This window comes from Elephantulus edwardii, unplaced genomic scaffold (genome assembly GCF_000299155.1).
Source record: "Elephantulus edwardii isolate Elephantulus edwardi_28Jun2011 unplaced genomic scaffold, EleEdw1.0 scaffold00021, whole genome shotgun sequence".
Taxonomy (NCBI): domain Eukaryota; kingdom Metazoa; phylum Chordata; class Mammalia; order Macroscelidea; family Macroscelididae; genus Elephantulus; species Elephantulus edwardii.
Window position 1 is genome coordinate 14,890,118 of NW_006399771.1, and position 15,210 is coordinate 14,905,327.

The 15,210-nt window shown below is 36.8% G+C and overlaps 1 protein-coding gene across 1 annotated transcript in view; it reads left to right on the forward strand.

Moving 5' to 3' along the window:
* PAWR (PRKC, apoptosis, WT1, regulator) overlaps window positions 1-11,621 on the forward strand; it is a 145,011-nt gene extending 133,390 nt beyond the window's left edge. The window contains exons 4-6 of the mRNA XM_006882548.1: window positions 5,935-6,082; window positions 8,957-9,061; window positions 11,535-11,621. Of these exons, the coding sequence (XP_006882610.1) occupies window positions 5,935-6,082; window positions 8,957-9,061; window positions 11,535-11,621 (340 nt within the window). The remainder of the gene's footprint in view (window positions 1-5,934; window positions 6,083-8,956; window positions 9,062-11,534) is intronic.
* Window positions 11,622-15,210: the final 3,589 nt, after the last annotated feature.

Genomic DNA, 15,210 nt, shown 5'->3' on the forward strand with positions numbered 1-15,210 from the left:
TAGAAGAGGTCATGGTACTAGGGATATTATAGCTAATGCTAGATGGATCTTGGTAGAAAGCAGAAAATACCAGAAGAATGTCTATCTGTGTTTTATGCAAAGACTTTTGACTGTGTAGATCACAACAAGCTGTGGGTGACTCTGAGAAGAATGGGAATCCCAGAACATTTGTTAGTGCTTATGCGAAACTTATACTTGGACCAAGAGGCAGTCGTCAGAACAGAGCAAGGAGACAGTGGGTGGTTCAAAATCAAGAAGGGGGGTCCAGCAGGGATGTATTCTGTCTCCATACCTTTTCAGTCTGTATGCAGAACAGATCATCCAACACGCTCAGCTGTACAAGGAGGAATGTAGCATCAGGATTGGTGGAAAAGTCATCAACAACCTGCGCTATGCAGATGACACAGCCCTGCTTGCTGAAACTGAGGAGGAGCTGAAGCACTTGCTGCAGAAGGTCAAGGACTGCAGCCTCCTATATGGATTGAAGCTCAACATCAAGAAAACAAAGATTTTCACCACTGGGCCAGTTGGCCTCATAAGTATGGATGGCGAAGAGATTGAGATAGTTAACAGTTTTAGTTTACTTGGCTCCACAGTCAGCACTCCTGGTAACAGCAGCCAGAAAATCAAGAGACGAATTGCATAGGGAAAGTCAGCTGTGAGGGACCTCTCAAGAGTACTGAAGAGCAGCAACAACGTCAGGCTGGAGACTAAGGTATGCCTGATTCATTCTATAGTCTTCACAGTTACGGGCTATGCATCAGAGAGTTGGACAGTGACTAGGGATGATAGAAAGAGAATTGATGCCTTTGAGTTTTGGTGCTAGAGAAGAGTGTTGAATATACCATGGACTGCTAGGAGAACAAACAGGTTTGTCTTGGAGAAGGTGAAACTAGAATGCTCCTTGGAGTCAAGGATTCTGAAGCTTCATCTGACATACTTGAGCATGTTGCAAGGAGGGACTGGTCCTTGGAGAGGAACATCATGTTTGGCAGAGTGGAGGGGCGGCAAAGAAGAGGAAAACCTTCGATGAGATGGATTGATTCTTTGACTGAAGTGGTGGGAATGAGTGTGGTTGAGGTGGCTAGGTTGGCACAGGATAAAACGGCATTTAGGGCTCTTGTACATTGATTCTCTGTGAGTTGCAGCTGACTCAGTGGCACATAACAACAACAAACAAAACGTGCTTAAAACAAGAAGTTGTTGTTCAAACAGAACAAGAGAAATTGTGAAAGCTATGTGTCAGGGCTGTATCCTTTCTACATACCTCTTTACTTTTTAGTTTGTATGTTGATTAAATCACTCAAGAAGCTAGATTTTATGAAAAAGTTTGGTATTAAGATTGGAGGAAGACTTATCAACAACCTGCATTATGCAGATGGCACACCTTGTTTGCTCAAAGTGAGGAGAGTTTGAGGTGCTTGCTGCAGGGATCAAAGACTGCAGTCTTCAACAGGAATTACATCTCAACATCAAGAAAACAAAAATCACCACTGTACAAGTGACCACCATCATGATAAATGGAGAAAAGATTGAAATTGTCAAATATTTTATCTTGCTTTGGTCCACAGTCAAAACCCTTTATATTTTTTTTAAGTGTAATAAGGAATTTATTGGATTTCTAAATATAATAAAGTAGTTGCAGTTAAAACCCTTTATATTGGCAGATCAGGAAATGGATAGCATTGGCAAAGTCTGCTATCAGAGACCTCTTTGAAGTCTCAAAGAGCAGTGATATCAGTCTAAAATCTAAGGTGCACCTGATTCAAGCCAAGTTGCTTGCCATCGAGTCAGAACTAATTAATTACTGACCTTCCAGCTAATTAGTTGTTGTTGTTGTTTGCCTTCTGGTTGAGCATGACTCATAGTGACCCTATGAACAAAAGACGAGAAGCTCTTCAACTATCGATATTTTTCAAAGTTCATAGAGTTTCTGGAGGCATGTTAATTAGGAATTGGATACCACTCCTGCTTCCAGTTTACAGAGAGTAAATTACACGAGAAGAGCAGCTACGGACTTGCACCACGTGTCTTTGGGATTGCACCTGAGCCCCTTACCATTAGTTCACCAGAGCTCCCTAATTCTAACCATAATCTTTCCAGTCAGCTGTCGTGCATTTGAGAACTGTATAGTGAATAAGCATGATAGAAGAATAATGAAAGCCTTTTAGTTGTGGTGTTGGAGAGAAGTGCTGCTCGTCCCATGGACTGTCAAAAGAATAAGCAGGTAGGTTTCAGAGAAAGTGAAAGAAACCAGAGTGTTCCTTGGAGGCAAGGATGGTGACACTTCATCACGCGTACTTTAGGCCTGTCACTAGGAGAAGTTCTTCCTTGGAAAGGGAGTTCTTACTTGGAAAGGTGGAGGGTCAGTGAAAGAGTATTTCGTCAAGACAGGTAATGAAGTGTGCTCATGGTACCTCAGCCTTCCTCAGTCCTAACAATCGTGGCACTCTGCCATACCAACCCCCATGTCCTCCAACAAACTTAGGCAAAGATCCTTAGCTCTGTTTCCATGGCAGGGGTGGTGGTAACCGGTAGCAGTCTCAGGGTCAGCTTTGTCTCATGTCAGGTCTCTGAGCCTTTGCTTTAGCTATAGCTGCTACTGCTATAGGTCTTGTTGGCAAAAGAATCTCTGGTCCCATGCAGTGCATGCCTGCTTCTTTGCTGGTGTGAAGTTCTCAAATTATTCTGCTAGATTCACTCCATTTAGTGGCAGGACTAGTCAATCTCTGTTCACCCTCTGTTGACATATTCCTACCTATCCTCATGACAGTCCGTCTGTGGCTATTTTGAACAATAAACTTATTTTGAATAAATAAACTTCCTGCTCCTCAGTCCAGCCACCACTTATTTTGAACAATAAACTCTAAATACCACAGAATACACCTTAGCTGTTATAGTCATTAACTTTCCCCTAGAAATTATAATAAAAACTTTATTCATGAAAGTATGCAAGCCAACAGCTACATACTTCATGCCTTTATTCCCCACCCCCCATTTTTGATAGCAAATTTCTGATTTGCCCATCTCTATCAAACAAGTTCTCAGGAGAAGTAAACATGATTTTTTTTCCTCTGTTTCAGTTAAAATATTTAGCTTCGGCATCCATAAGCAAAGTCTAGTGAAGAGCAATCCATCAGTTTGCCACAATCAACACTATAGTTCTCAATATGAAACAGCTTCATCTGCTTGGGTTCTGGTAAACTCATTCCAGGCATCCATAGCTAGGTCCAAATGGACATCGGTTACATACAGGAGTCCATGCTGTGGTCCAGACTGAACTATTGACTCCATTTAGTTTTCATCCCCACATGGGGCCCTGTCAGCAGGATGGATATTCATGACTTCCTGCTCCTCAGTCCAGCCACCCTTTTGTGCTTATGAACGTATCTGTGGATTCTAGGTGAACAGTGCAGACAGAACATGCCCAAACCCAACCGTCTCTACATTGCTATATGCCTCCTACTTCGACTCACCCCGTGGGTCCAGGCTATCACCGCAGATGAACATACTCCCCAGCTCCCTTTAACTTCATGCACACATCAAAAAAGAACGAACAAAAGAATCAATACTTTAACTCAGCAACTCCCAAAAATTAGAGAAAGACTAGCAATAAAAGCCCAGTTTCTAGAGGGAAAAATAAGTATTGGAACAGAAATATGTGAAACTGGGAACAGAAAAGTAATAGAATTAGCAAAACTAGAAATTGAAACCTTGACACTGTTAATAAAATTGAAAAGCTTACAGATTTGACAAAAGACTAAAGATTCAAATAAGATAAATAAGAAATTGACAAATTTACAGTGTAACCAACTGAAATAAAATTACTAAAAGAATACAGTGAAGATTTATACTGTAATGGATTTGGAAACCTGACATAAATGGACAAATTTCTAGAAGCACATACTCTACCTCAGCTAACATAAATTGAAAAATCTGAACAGACCCGTAACAAAAGTTACTGTTGTTGTGTACCAGCAAGTCAGAACTGACCCATAGCTGACCAACTAACTCTCCAGCAGGTCATCAGAAGCAGTAAGTCACACAGAAGGAGATTATCCATCTTTCTCCTATGAAACAGTTGCTGGAGTTGAACTGCATGCTTTTGATAGTGCAGATCTTTACCACTAGGCCACCAGAATGTGACATAACAAAATTTGACACTGAATATGACAAATTTCTAAGCTAAACTCACAGCAACAACAACAACAAAAAATTCCCTAACCCACCTAATTTCACTAGAGAATTTTACCAGTCAATGAAGACTTAATTCAAATTCTACTCAGAACTATTCCAGAATATAGGAAAAGATTGGTGCTCCTTTTTGTGAAAATCAAGCATTTTTTTCACCTTGGTTTACAGTGGCAAAACAAGCCTTTTAAGACTTTTTTAAAAAGAAAAAGTATAGCTTATGACTGCGACATTCATTCTTGTGTTGGCAAGTCAACTGGCTTATAGGTGAGTCATAGTAGGCTTTTGGGAGGCCTTCTCTTTTTTCCTGTGAGCATCTGAGGAATTCGAACCACCAGAGAGGCACCTCACCACCAGTGGGTTGGCACCTCGACTCCCCATAGACTGTGCCATCAGACCTCCGTTCTTCTGAATGTGACAGAAGTAGTAAACTAAGAGACAGTTACGAAGTAATTTCAAATTGATGGAAATCAAGAGAATTTTTCCTAGTTTTGTTGGGAAGCATTTTTTCCCTCTGAGTTGAGTATAATTTTAGCTAAAATTTAGGAGGAATCATCAAAATGTAGGTGACATTTATATTGTTAACAGACATGTACAGAATGTTTAACTTATAAACATTCATACAATGATAGGATGAAAGGAGATTGCTTCAAAATGTTGGATTAATCTGCAGCAAAAAAGTTTTTGGTTTTTTTCTTTTGGAGATACCATAGCTTCAGATAGTTATAAAAAGGCTAGTGATAGAGATAGCTTCAGATAGTTATAAAAAGGCTAGTGATAGAGAAAGCCCTTGAACAAATAAGAATAGCAAAGGAGTCTGATGCAATTTTAGGAACACAGATTTTGTTACTGCACTGGCTACATAAAGGATAAAGTATTTTCTGTTTTTGTCGATTATTATAAGCCCAGCTTACTATAAATGGTGTAAAACTATGAGGACTATGTTATCAGTGTATGTGGCTTAGTTTTGCAATGTGAAGGTAGATCTTGTTTGTATAGAGAAAATAACAGGGAAGTATCGAGCTATGTACCTGACAAAAATATTTTGCTTTTCTCATAATGGGCTTTCTTGGCTGAGTGAGTGATTAAGTGCTTGGCTTCCCAGTACTGCTAGGCACTTTGTAGAAAGAAGAGGCAACTCTTTACTCCCAGAAGATTTACAGCTTTCAGAACCCATGTGGTTTGATTCCACCAGACGTTCTGCTGGATAAGGAGAAACAGTCTCCTCCTATACGAATCAGATGTAATTTCACAATACATGCACAAAAAATAATTTTAAAAAAATTTTCTTAAAAAACATTTTGAACTTTTGTATAAACTCTTCAGCAGGTTAAGAAACCAAGTTGGCTTTTACATATATGAATCAAACTTACCCATCTGCTAGTTTTTCTTTTCTTCCTTTAATCTTCCATCCAAAGACCAAACAGAGCAACCTACTGTGTTTGTTGATTCTCCCTATGTAGGGTTTCTGGGTTTTAAATTTTTGCAGAAGACTGCCCATCTTTCTCCTGTTTCCAGTAGTATACAACCGGTATAATGAATGTTAGCTTGGATTGCTTTCTTACATATTCCTTTTAAAACTTTCTCATTTTATTGGACTAATGATTAACTTCTGCAGTGGTAAAAATGTTGTCTACTATAACCATGTATCCTCAGAGGTGTGTAAATGGTTTAGGGTGAATAGAAAATATTCTTGATTCACTTACTGAATACTAGAAATTTTTATAACTTTTCCCCCAATAGTACAACCACTCCCTCTGAAGAAGATGTCTCGAGTCGATATCTCCGACCAGAAAGAAGTGGATTCAATAGATACAGCAGAGATACCAGTGCTTCCAGTAGTTTGGCCTCAGGTAGCAGCTTGGAAAAGAAAATTGAAGATCTTGAAAAGGTATGAATTACAAATTATTAAGTTTTTCTGATAAAATAATTATAATTTGTCTTTTGCCATTTTCACCACAGGTGAGAGGGGTGGAAACCAATTGAAATTTACAGGGGAGAGGTTGCCATTAAGTGGAAAAGAATGAAAGAAATACTATTGCCACCATCAGCTGCCCCACAGGAGAAGAATGTTACGTCTGTAGTTTTATTTATTGCCATTAAGTCACTTCCAACTAATGACTCCTATAGAAAAGAGCAAGTTGCACATGTGATTTCCAAGGTTTCTTTATAGACACTAACTTCTGTAGCTTTCCTTGGCAGAGTGGCTGGTGGGCACAGACTATTCACTTTTCCATAATTGTGAGTTTTGTAGTGTGCCATTGAATCAGCACCAACCCACTCTCCTGTGGGTTTCCAAGGGTGATAAATCACACGGTAGAAGATTATCCATCCTTCTCCTATGGAGCAGCTGGTGGATTTGAAATGTGAACCTTTGGGATTGTAGTACAACTTTTTACCACTAGGCCACTAGAGCTCTCTTTTCTGTTGTTAGCCAAAAGCTTAACCATTGTGCCATTTAACTTCCGTTGTTGTTGTTGTTGTTGTTGTTAGCTACTGTTTGGTCAGCTGTAACTCATGTGTGACCTTCTGAACAACAGATGGAAACCTTGCCTTGTCTTACGTCTTCCTCACATCTCTACCATGTTCAAGACTATAGTCGTTGTGTTACATCTGCCTTATTGATTATCTTCTCTTTCACCGGCCTTCTGTTTTTCCAAGCTGTAAGGCTCTTTATAGAAGCTTTACATTACTGTCTTATGCATGGTGACTTGAATAAGGAAGACAGAATAAGAAGTGATGCCTTTGAATGAGACAGAGTATTGAATATACTGTGGACTGCTAGAATAACAATAGATCGGGGTTGGAAGAGGTACAGCCATGGAACTCTTAGAGGTAATGTGCTTTGGGCATATTATCATGCAGTTACAGTCCTTGTGAAAAGATACTATGCTTGGAAAAAACAGGGTCATCAAAAGACAGGAACACCTTCAACAAGGTGGATTGCCAAAGTGACTGCAACAATGGACATAAACGTAGTGGAGTTGTGAGGATAGGGCAAGGCAGTTTTGTCCTGTTATGCAGGGGATCGCTGTGCATTAGAGTTGACTTGACAGAGAGAGCCTAACAACAACAAAACCAGCTTGGCATTTTCTGATTCCCTTAATATGTTTTTATTCATTTCTGTCTTTTCTGTTTAATGGAGCTTCCTACTCTTCAAGTGTTACTATAACATTAATATATTTTTAATATATTAGAAGCATATGCATTCTCTGCCTTTGCAGTAGTTAGAAATCCAAGGTGGCTATGTCTTGTGTGTTATTTATTTTCTATAGCAGTTGTCGTGTATAGGCTTTCCTTGTTTCCAAGGGCCATTTGGTGTTGGCATTAATTTTCTGTAAGGATAAATAAAAGAAAAAGGCTAAGAAACATTTTTTTAAAGAATAATAAACCTCTTGGGATTATTTCGGAAAATCAAATTAATATAGGCATAAATTCCTAAGCATAACACTCTAAGGTGTCGTGGAATTCCCGTAAAATGTATTGATCGTGATAATTAATTACTTTCCAGTTTTTTAAAATGTTTTATGGAATTAAAATTACTTTTTGTGATACAAAGGTTTAGAAATAAAAGATGGTTTTATGTAGTATTAAACTTTATTTGTACTTGGAGCCATTATTTTTAAAATTTTAAGAGAATTTGTGGTCCAGTAATTTTTATTTGGGTTCCTTTTAAAGGTTTCTAGAGTTCACAGTAGTTTAAATAGCAGTACTAGGAACCCCTGGATAACAGAAATGCATTGTACAGACAACTCCTACTTGCCCGTGGTGGTGGTGGTTGCGGTCAAGTGAGACCTGATTTGTAACTGACCCTCCGGTGGATTTTCATAAACAGTAAATTGCTTGGGAAGAGATTGCCCACCCTTCTCCTGCAGAGCAGCTGGTGGATTTGGCCTGGGTGCCTTTGGGATTGCAGTGCAGTTTACCCTTTAATATTAGGTAAATTTGTTCTCACTTTGAAACAATGGAATCAACTCCTGCTCATAATAGGTACATCATTATCACTTTCACTTTACTCAGGTGTAAGGTTTAAATCATTGGAAAGATTTCAGGCCTTTTCTAGCACTGAAGTAAAAATCATATGTGTACTTGTCCTGACTCACTTAGAGAACAATTAGAGATTCCACTTAGAGACAGATTTGCATCTAACTCAGTGACTGCCTATAGTTGGTAGGAGCTAATTAATACAGACAACTTGCTGGGGTGTAAAAGGAAGGAAACCAGATTCTACATGAGCCACTTATAACTTAGCCTCCCTTTTGTCTGGAAGATGACTGATGCAACCCACAGCCCTGGATTCTACATCTAGTTTTCTTTTAATCAGGTATTCCATTGTTTAAACAAAAAAGTTAGGAAATTAATAATTCAGTCAAATTCCTTTTTGTTTTCATTCATTGCCAGTGAATAACAGAGCCTGAAGTCTTGTCTATTTAATTAAAAAGCTGAGTTTCTGTACAGAGTACACTATCCATATAATATGTAACTTTTAACTAATCATAGTGATAAGTGAAAGAGGGTAAATCATTGAGTCTTCTAACATTTGCTAAAGATTTGTATAAACTTGTATTTAATCAATAACTTACCTTATAGCTTCCATATTCTCTGATTCTTCTCTGAAGTGGATTTCACCTCTCACTATGTATTGTAGAGTTCAGGAAAGATATATTTTCAAATATCTAAAGCATGTCACTAAAGATTGCAGATATATACCATTTAAAGACAATTATAAATAATTATTTCTCAACTTTGTGTTTATATCTACTAGGAAATAGTAAGAGAAAGGCAAGAAAATATCAGACTTGTGAAATTGATGCAAGATAAAGAAGAAATGATCGGGAAACTCAAACAAGAAATTTATTTGTTAAATAGAGTAAGTATTTCATGTATCTCCCTTTCATAGTTTCCTCTTTTATTGGCAATTACCTCAAATGTATAAAATATGACAAATGATTTCATTTTATTGCTCTGGTTTTGGTAATGAAATAGTAAATTCATGTTGATAAGAGCTAGAGTGTTATTCTAACCACTGATTTTTCTCTGGTCATTTATCAGTTTTAATCATTAAGTTTTATTATTTGGAAAATGATTGATGATTAGTTCTGTGTTTTATTATAGTTTGGAGGTAACAAGTAACATGTTTAATTAGAGTTTGGAGGTAAAAAGTAACGTGGTCACCACCATACACTGTGAACTTGCTGTTGTTACTGTTGAGTCAGAACTGACTCAGTCACCCCTCCAGTAGGTTTTTCAAAGGCTTGTCCTTACCATTAGGTCGCCAGAAGTGCCTGTGAACAACAGGTCTGAACCTTGTCCTATCTTGCGCTATCTTCATTATCTCTGACACATTTGAGCCCATTGCTGCAGTCACTGTGTTGGTCCATCTCATTAAGGATCATCCTCTCTTTTGCTGACCTTCCACCTTTCCAAGCATGATAACTCTTTTCCAAGGAATAATCTCTCCTAGGAACATGCCCAAAATAAAAACAGCCACTCTGGTAACCTAGTGGATGAAGAGTTGCACAGCCAACCCAAAGGCGAGCAGTTCAAATTCCCCATGTGCTCCTCAGGAGAAAGATAAGCAGTTTCCTCCCAGGTGATGCAAGTTGGAACATAATCACAACAAGGAAAACATCCATAAAAGGGCTTTGGCACAGAGTTGCTTCAGTGAACTGATGGAAGTGATACTGTCCTTGTAAGAAATCCCAGATGTTCTTTGGGTCAGTTTTCTCATTTTCCCTGCAATTAATACATCTGCATCACCAGCGTTTGGGCTAGCCTTGCGAGGCTCTGTATTCCCCATTCTTGTGGTTCTTCCTTTGGCTAAACCATACTTGAGTAGTGGTGAGATGAGAAGAGACTCCTTCCTCATTTGCACTTTTTATTGTGCTGTTAAGATAAAATGGAGGAAAGGAATACTTGATGGGGCATTGGGGGCGGGAAGCAGATAGATCCTCAGTCCAGCCTTAATTCTAATCAAGAAAAGAAAGAGTACTCATTTAATAAAGTTCTGAGACATTAACCACAGGCTATCAATTGGGAAACAGAAACTCATAGTTGAAGTAACCATCTCCAGGTCATGTGTAGAAATACAAAGTCATGGGGTTATTTTATCATTTCATTCTAAATCTGAGGTAGATCTCAGTCACAGTAAGTTTAGGAATCTTTTTTTTGTTTTAACAGATTAGTTTTCCAACCTCTTTTAGTTTGTGAGTAAACAAAAATTCTGCTTTTCCAAATTTTTTTATATAAAAGAATTTTCGATAAAATTTTATATCAACAATAACATACTAAATTTATAAAGATTCTTCTATAGCACATTTATAATTACTAATACTGATTCTCTTCAGGTTTAATATTGTAAATTGAAAGAAAATATAGACATGATTTCTTTCTCATTTTTTTATGGTAATTGATGTTACCTAAGTAGTTTACATAGAAGTAGTACTTCTTGTAATTAAAATTTAGGGTGTATTTTCTTAGTGTTAAGAAATGATTATATATGTGGTGTTAATGTTACTATGGAAAACATAAACCCCAAACCAAATTCACTGCTGTAAATCTGTTCTGATTGCTAGTACCCTATAAGAAAAACTCTCATTGCTGTTGAAATCAGAACAGATTCATAGTTGACTGTCCATCAGTTTTCAGAGACTCTAAATTGCATGAGAAAAGATTGCCCATCTTTCTCGCACAGAGCTGGTGAATTTGAGGCATCACCTTTGCGTTACCTATTTACTCTATGCCACACGAGCTCCCTAGTACTCCCCTTGGATGGGGATTGATGCCCACTACCTCATCGGGTTGAACCAAGTCTACTCTGCAAGCCCTGTGCCGCCTCTTTTGTATGCTTCATTCCTCTTGTCTCCCACATTCCAAGTTTAAATGTACACCTGTTAACAATCACATGATAAAAGGTTGGAGTACTCTCCAAATTGTAGTAGGATCTCTTGGCACCTGCAGATGTAACCTTAAGGCATTGAACCACAACTGACCTAGAGATAATGTTTTGTTGGCTCTCAATTTCTCAGAAGCAAGTGAGTAATTGTTCTTAACTGAAAAATTGTTTACTGTGATGAAAAATTGGGAGATTCACAGTTAATCTGGATTTCTGACTTCTCTTTTAAAATGGAAAAATTTTGGCAACATTAGCCTTCATTTACTCTGGCCAACATGAGGAGTTCAGTAGTGGCTGACCTCAGGACATTCTGAAGCTGAAGTTGTTTTCCAAAACTCATATTTCAAAAGGAATAGTTGTCTTAGAATATGTGGTTCTCAGATGTCCTTATTTCCTTTAGAATATTTAAGTATTTTAAAACTTTATTAATTTCCTTTTTTTCCTTGAGGACCTAGATGACCTAGAAGATGAAAATGAACAATTAAAGCAAGAAAATAAAACTCTTTTGAAAGTTGTTGGGCAGCTGACAAGGTAGAAGATTCAAGGCACAGTGTGGAAGAAAATTTGAAACTACTGATTGAATGTTATAGTTAATGCTAGGACATTATTCCTGTGATGCAATGCATTAAAACAACTAAGTGTATATTTATTTTTTTGCAAACTGATAGATGTTTATTTTAAAAATATTTCTTTTCCACGACTAAATTCAAGTAACCACCTTATATTTCAAAAATAAGTAACATCTTCCAGTTATTAAAAAAAAATAGATATACTTTTAGGGTGTTGTGTGGTATTCAAATAATATATGGTTTAAAGTCACAACCATTTAAATATATATTTTATCTATGGGAGAGCTTTTTTCCCTAAAGCAATATACATAGTCTTTGTTTACATGAATCCAGATGTTTTGGGGGAGTTATTTACAAATACCTTATTACTGATGTATACAATCTTTTATTTGTTGAAGATTTACTCAGAAAGTCATTTTACCTGCTGTCATTTATTTGAATTTTCAACTTTACATTATTTAGAATCATAATATCACATTATTTTGTATAACAGTTAACTTTTTGAAAGAGGACTATTGGAACAGCCACTCGATATCATGAAATCAGTTGGTTAATTATAAATTGTAAAGAATACTTGAATTGTGCTGTAGTAAATGAAAATTTACCTTTCTGTATTTGAATGTTAAAATCACTTAACTTTTGAAAAGTAATGTAATTTTAATGTAAAATTTCTTACATAGGTACTACTACTTTTTATGTTCTAAGCCTTATTAGTGAATATTTTGAAAGTGGTTGTGATTCAAGGCTGGAAAGTGCACAATTTCAGTATATAAGAAAAAAAAATTCATACTGTTTATCTTATATATCATATTATGTATTAAGATCCAAACCAAAACTTTACACAAGCATAAATAGGGCTCAAATATTTGTTCTGGTTTCAGACTTGGAGAATAATACTATAATATAGTTATTCTCAGTCATCTGAGAGATAATCCGATAACAATGGAAATAAATTGTTCTTGGAGAATTATAAAAGTTTTCTATTAAATATCATTAGTATTTGTGACTGTTCTATATTACATGCTCATGCTGAGTAAGAACTTGCCTTTAAAATACATTAACATTTGAAATGTTTGTTTGATGACTGAAGTGTATGGATATCATCTTATCCAATTAATCTAACTTAACTGGCTTGGACATCGTAAATCAATATTGGGTACCCTCCTGACTCCTAGCTCTGGTGGCCGAGTGATAAGAAGCTGCACTGCAATCTCAAAGGCACACGATTCTAATCCATCAGCAGCTTCATGGGAGATGGATGGGGAATCTTCTCTTGTGCAATATCCTGCCTCTGAAAACCCAGTGGATGATCAGCTATTAGTTGGTTCCAACTCCACAGCAAGCAATAACTCCTTTCCATCCTTTAACAATTAGGGAAAAAGATAAGACAATTGGAAAACTTGAGGGTGATTTGATGAATTCTGAAACACACCCATTAGCCCACATCTTCCTCTTTAAAAAGTTTGAAACTCATTGTGTCATCAGATTCACTTTGGGCTGTAGCTCCTAGAAAATTTGAGATTGATGTTCTAGAATCTGAAATTTTTTTTTTTAAATTTTTTTTTTTAAATCTGAAATTTGTAAAGATAGCCTTGTGGTGATTCTGATCATCATTGAGGTTTGCAAACAATTGTTATTACCTCTTCTATCAGAGGCCGTAGAATTGACATAGTTTTAGCTGCTAGCATTTTTTATCCCCTTTTAAGTTTATTTAATAGTTAACTTAGTCCTGGAGCTGTTTCATATTTTGCATATATACTCATCTTGCTCACTAAGAGTCAAATGTCAAGTTTTCAGACTTGGCACAGCTATAGAATTACCGCATAAAACATTCCTTCTTGAAGACTAATATGCAGCCTGCGAACAGTGGTATCCCACCTGAATGTCCCAAGAGTCATGTTACACTCAGTGATGCCCTTGGCTAGAAGGTACTCATCTCCTTTTAATAATAAGTGGCAGAAATGTCAGCATTGCCTAATACTCCATTCACATTTTGGATGTTGTAGAAATGCTGTTATATATTAATGTATTACTTTTTTCAATTATTCAGAAAATATTCTTCTGAATTTTCTATTTAATCCATATGTAGATAAAGTAACAGTTAATTTTACTTTCAAAAATGAAATTAGTTAATTATTGAACTGTTTTTTAAATTTTTTTCCTTATTTCCAATTAATTGGGAACATTTCCAGGAGTGATTTTCTGGGGTGTTTGTTTTGGTTTGTGTGGGGTTTTATTGAGGGTTGTTTTGTTGGTGTTTGGGTTTTTTAAACCCAAAAATACCTAATACAAATACAGGAGACATAGTAACAACTGAGGTAGAAGGATTTCATGTGCTGTTCTCCCTAGCTCCATAAAAATGTCTTATTTGTTTGACATACAGATTTTACACTGAATTTTGAAACAACTACATGAAATCTACTATTTTTTCCTTAATTTGTAAAAAATGTTGAGGTGTGTTTTTATTTTAATGGTAACTGAAATACATGACCACTACCTTAGAAAACCTGGCTGTTGTCAGTAAAGTGCTAATGTTTCTGAAATTATTAGTTCTACTCGGAAATGCTATTTCTTGTATGTCTTGGGATCTTGTAACATAATAAAACATATCCAAAGTTATAATGTGTCTATGAAATCATTTTCAAAACAGAATATTCTAAGGTAAGCAATTTTTAGCCCACCAGTACTTTGGTCAGGGGGCTTAATGAGTAAGGAGTTGCACCTCCAACCCCTTCTTTTCTAACAACGTCTCCTCTTTTTGGTACGTGGATTTGAATCCACCAGCAGTTTCACCAGAGAAAGATGAGCAATTTCTTTCCATGCAACTTACCACCTCTGAAAATCCACCAGAAGGTCAACTGTACGTTGTTTCCAACTTGACGACAATGAAATTTGGTTGTGGTGTGCTGCTGTTTTATTATTATTATTATTATTATTAATTATTTTGATGTGAAGAACATGAGTCATTGTAATGGAAAACATCAGTGTATTTTTTACCCAAAACCAAAATTGCTGGACTCAGCGTTTTTTTCATATGGAACAAATTCATACTTAAGTATGTTGGGTGATTTCCTTTTTACCATTTCCCTGTAAATTTCATCCAGTTTTGACATATTTGATAAGGCACTCATCTAAAATCTATAGACCATTCCATCACCTCAATAAGAAAAAGGCAAATAGCCTAATCACAACATGTGCAGAAAAGAAAGAATGAGTAGACGCTAAACCAAAAAAGGTCAGATAGCCAAAAACACATGCATAAATGTTCAAAATCTCTTAACTGCTGCTGCTGTTAACAACAGATGAGTGCAACCCCTAGTGACTGTATAACACGAGCCCTGAATCCTATCCTCTCCTATTCTGCGCCATCCTTATCTCTGACGAACTTCATCCCACTGTGTGGGTCCATCTTGTTGACGCTCTTCTTCTCTCTCACTGACCCTCCACATTTCCAAGTGTGGAGGATCCTTTTTCAAGGAATACCCTCTCTTAATAACGTACTCAAAGTACAGTATGTAAAATGAAGCGTTACCTTCTTTGCCTGTAAAGAGTACT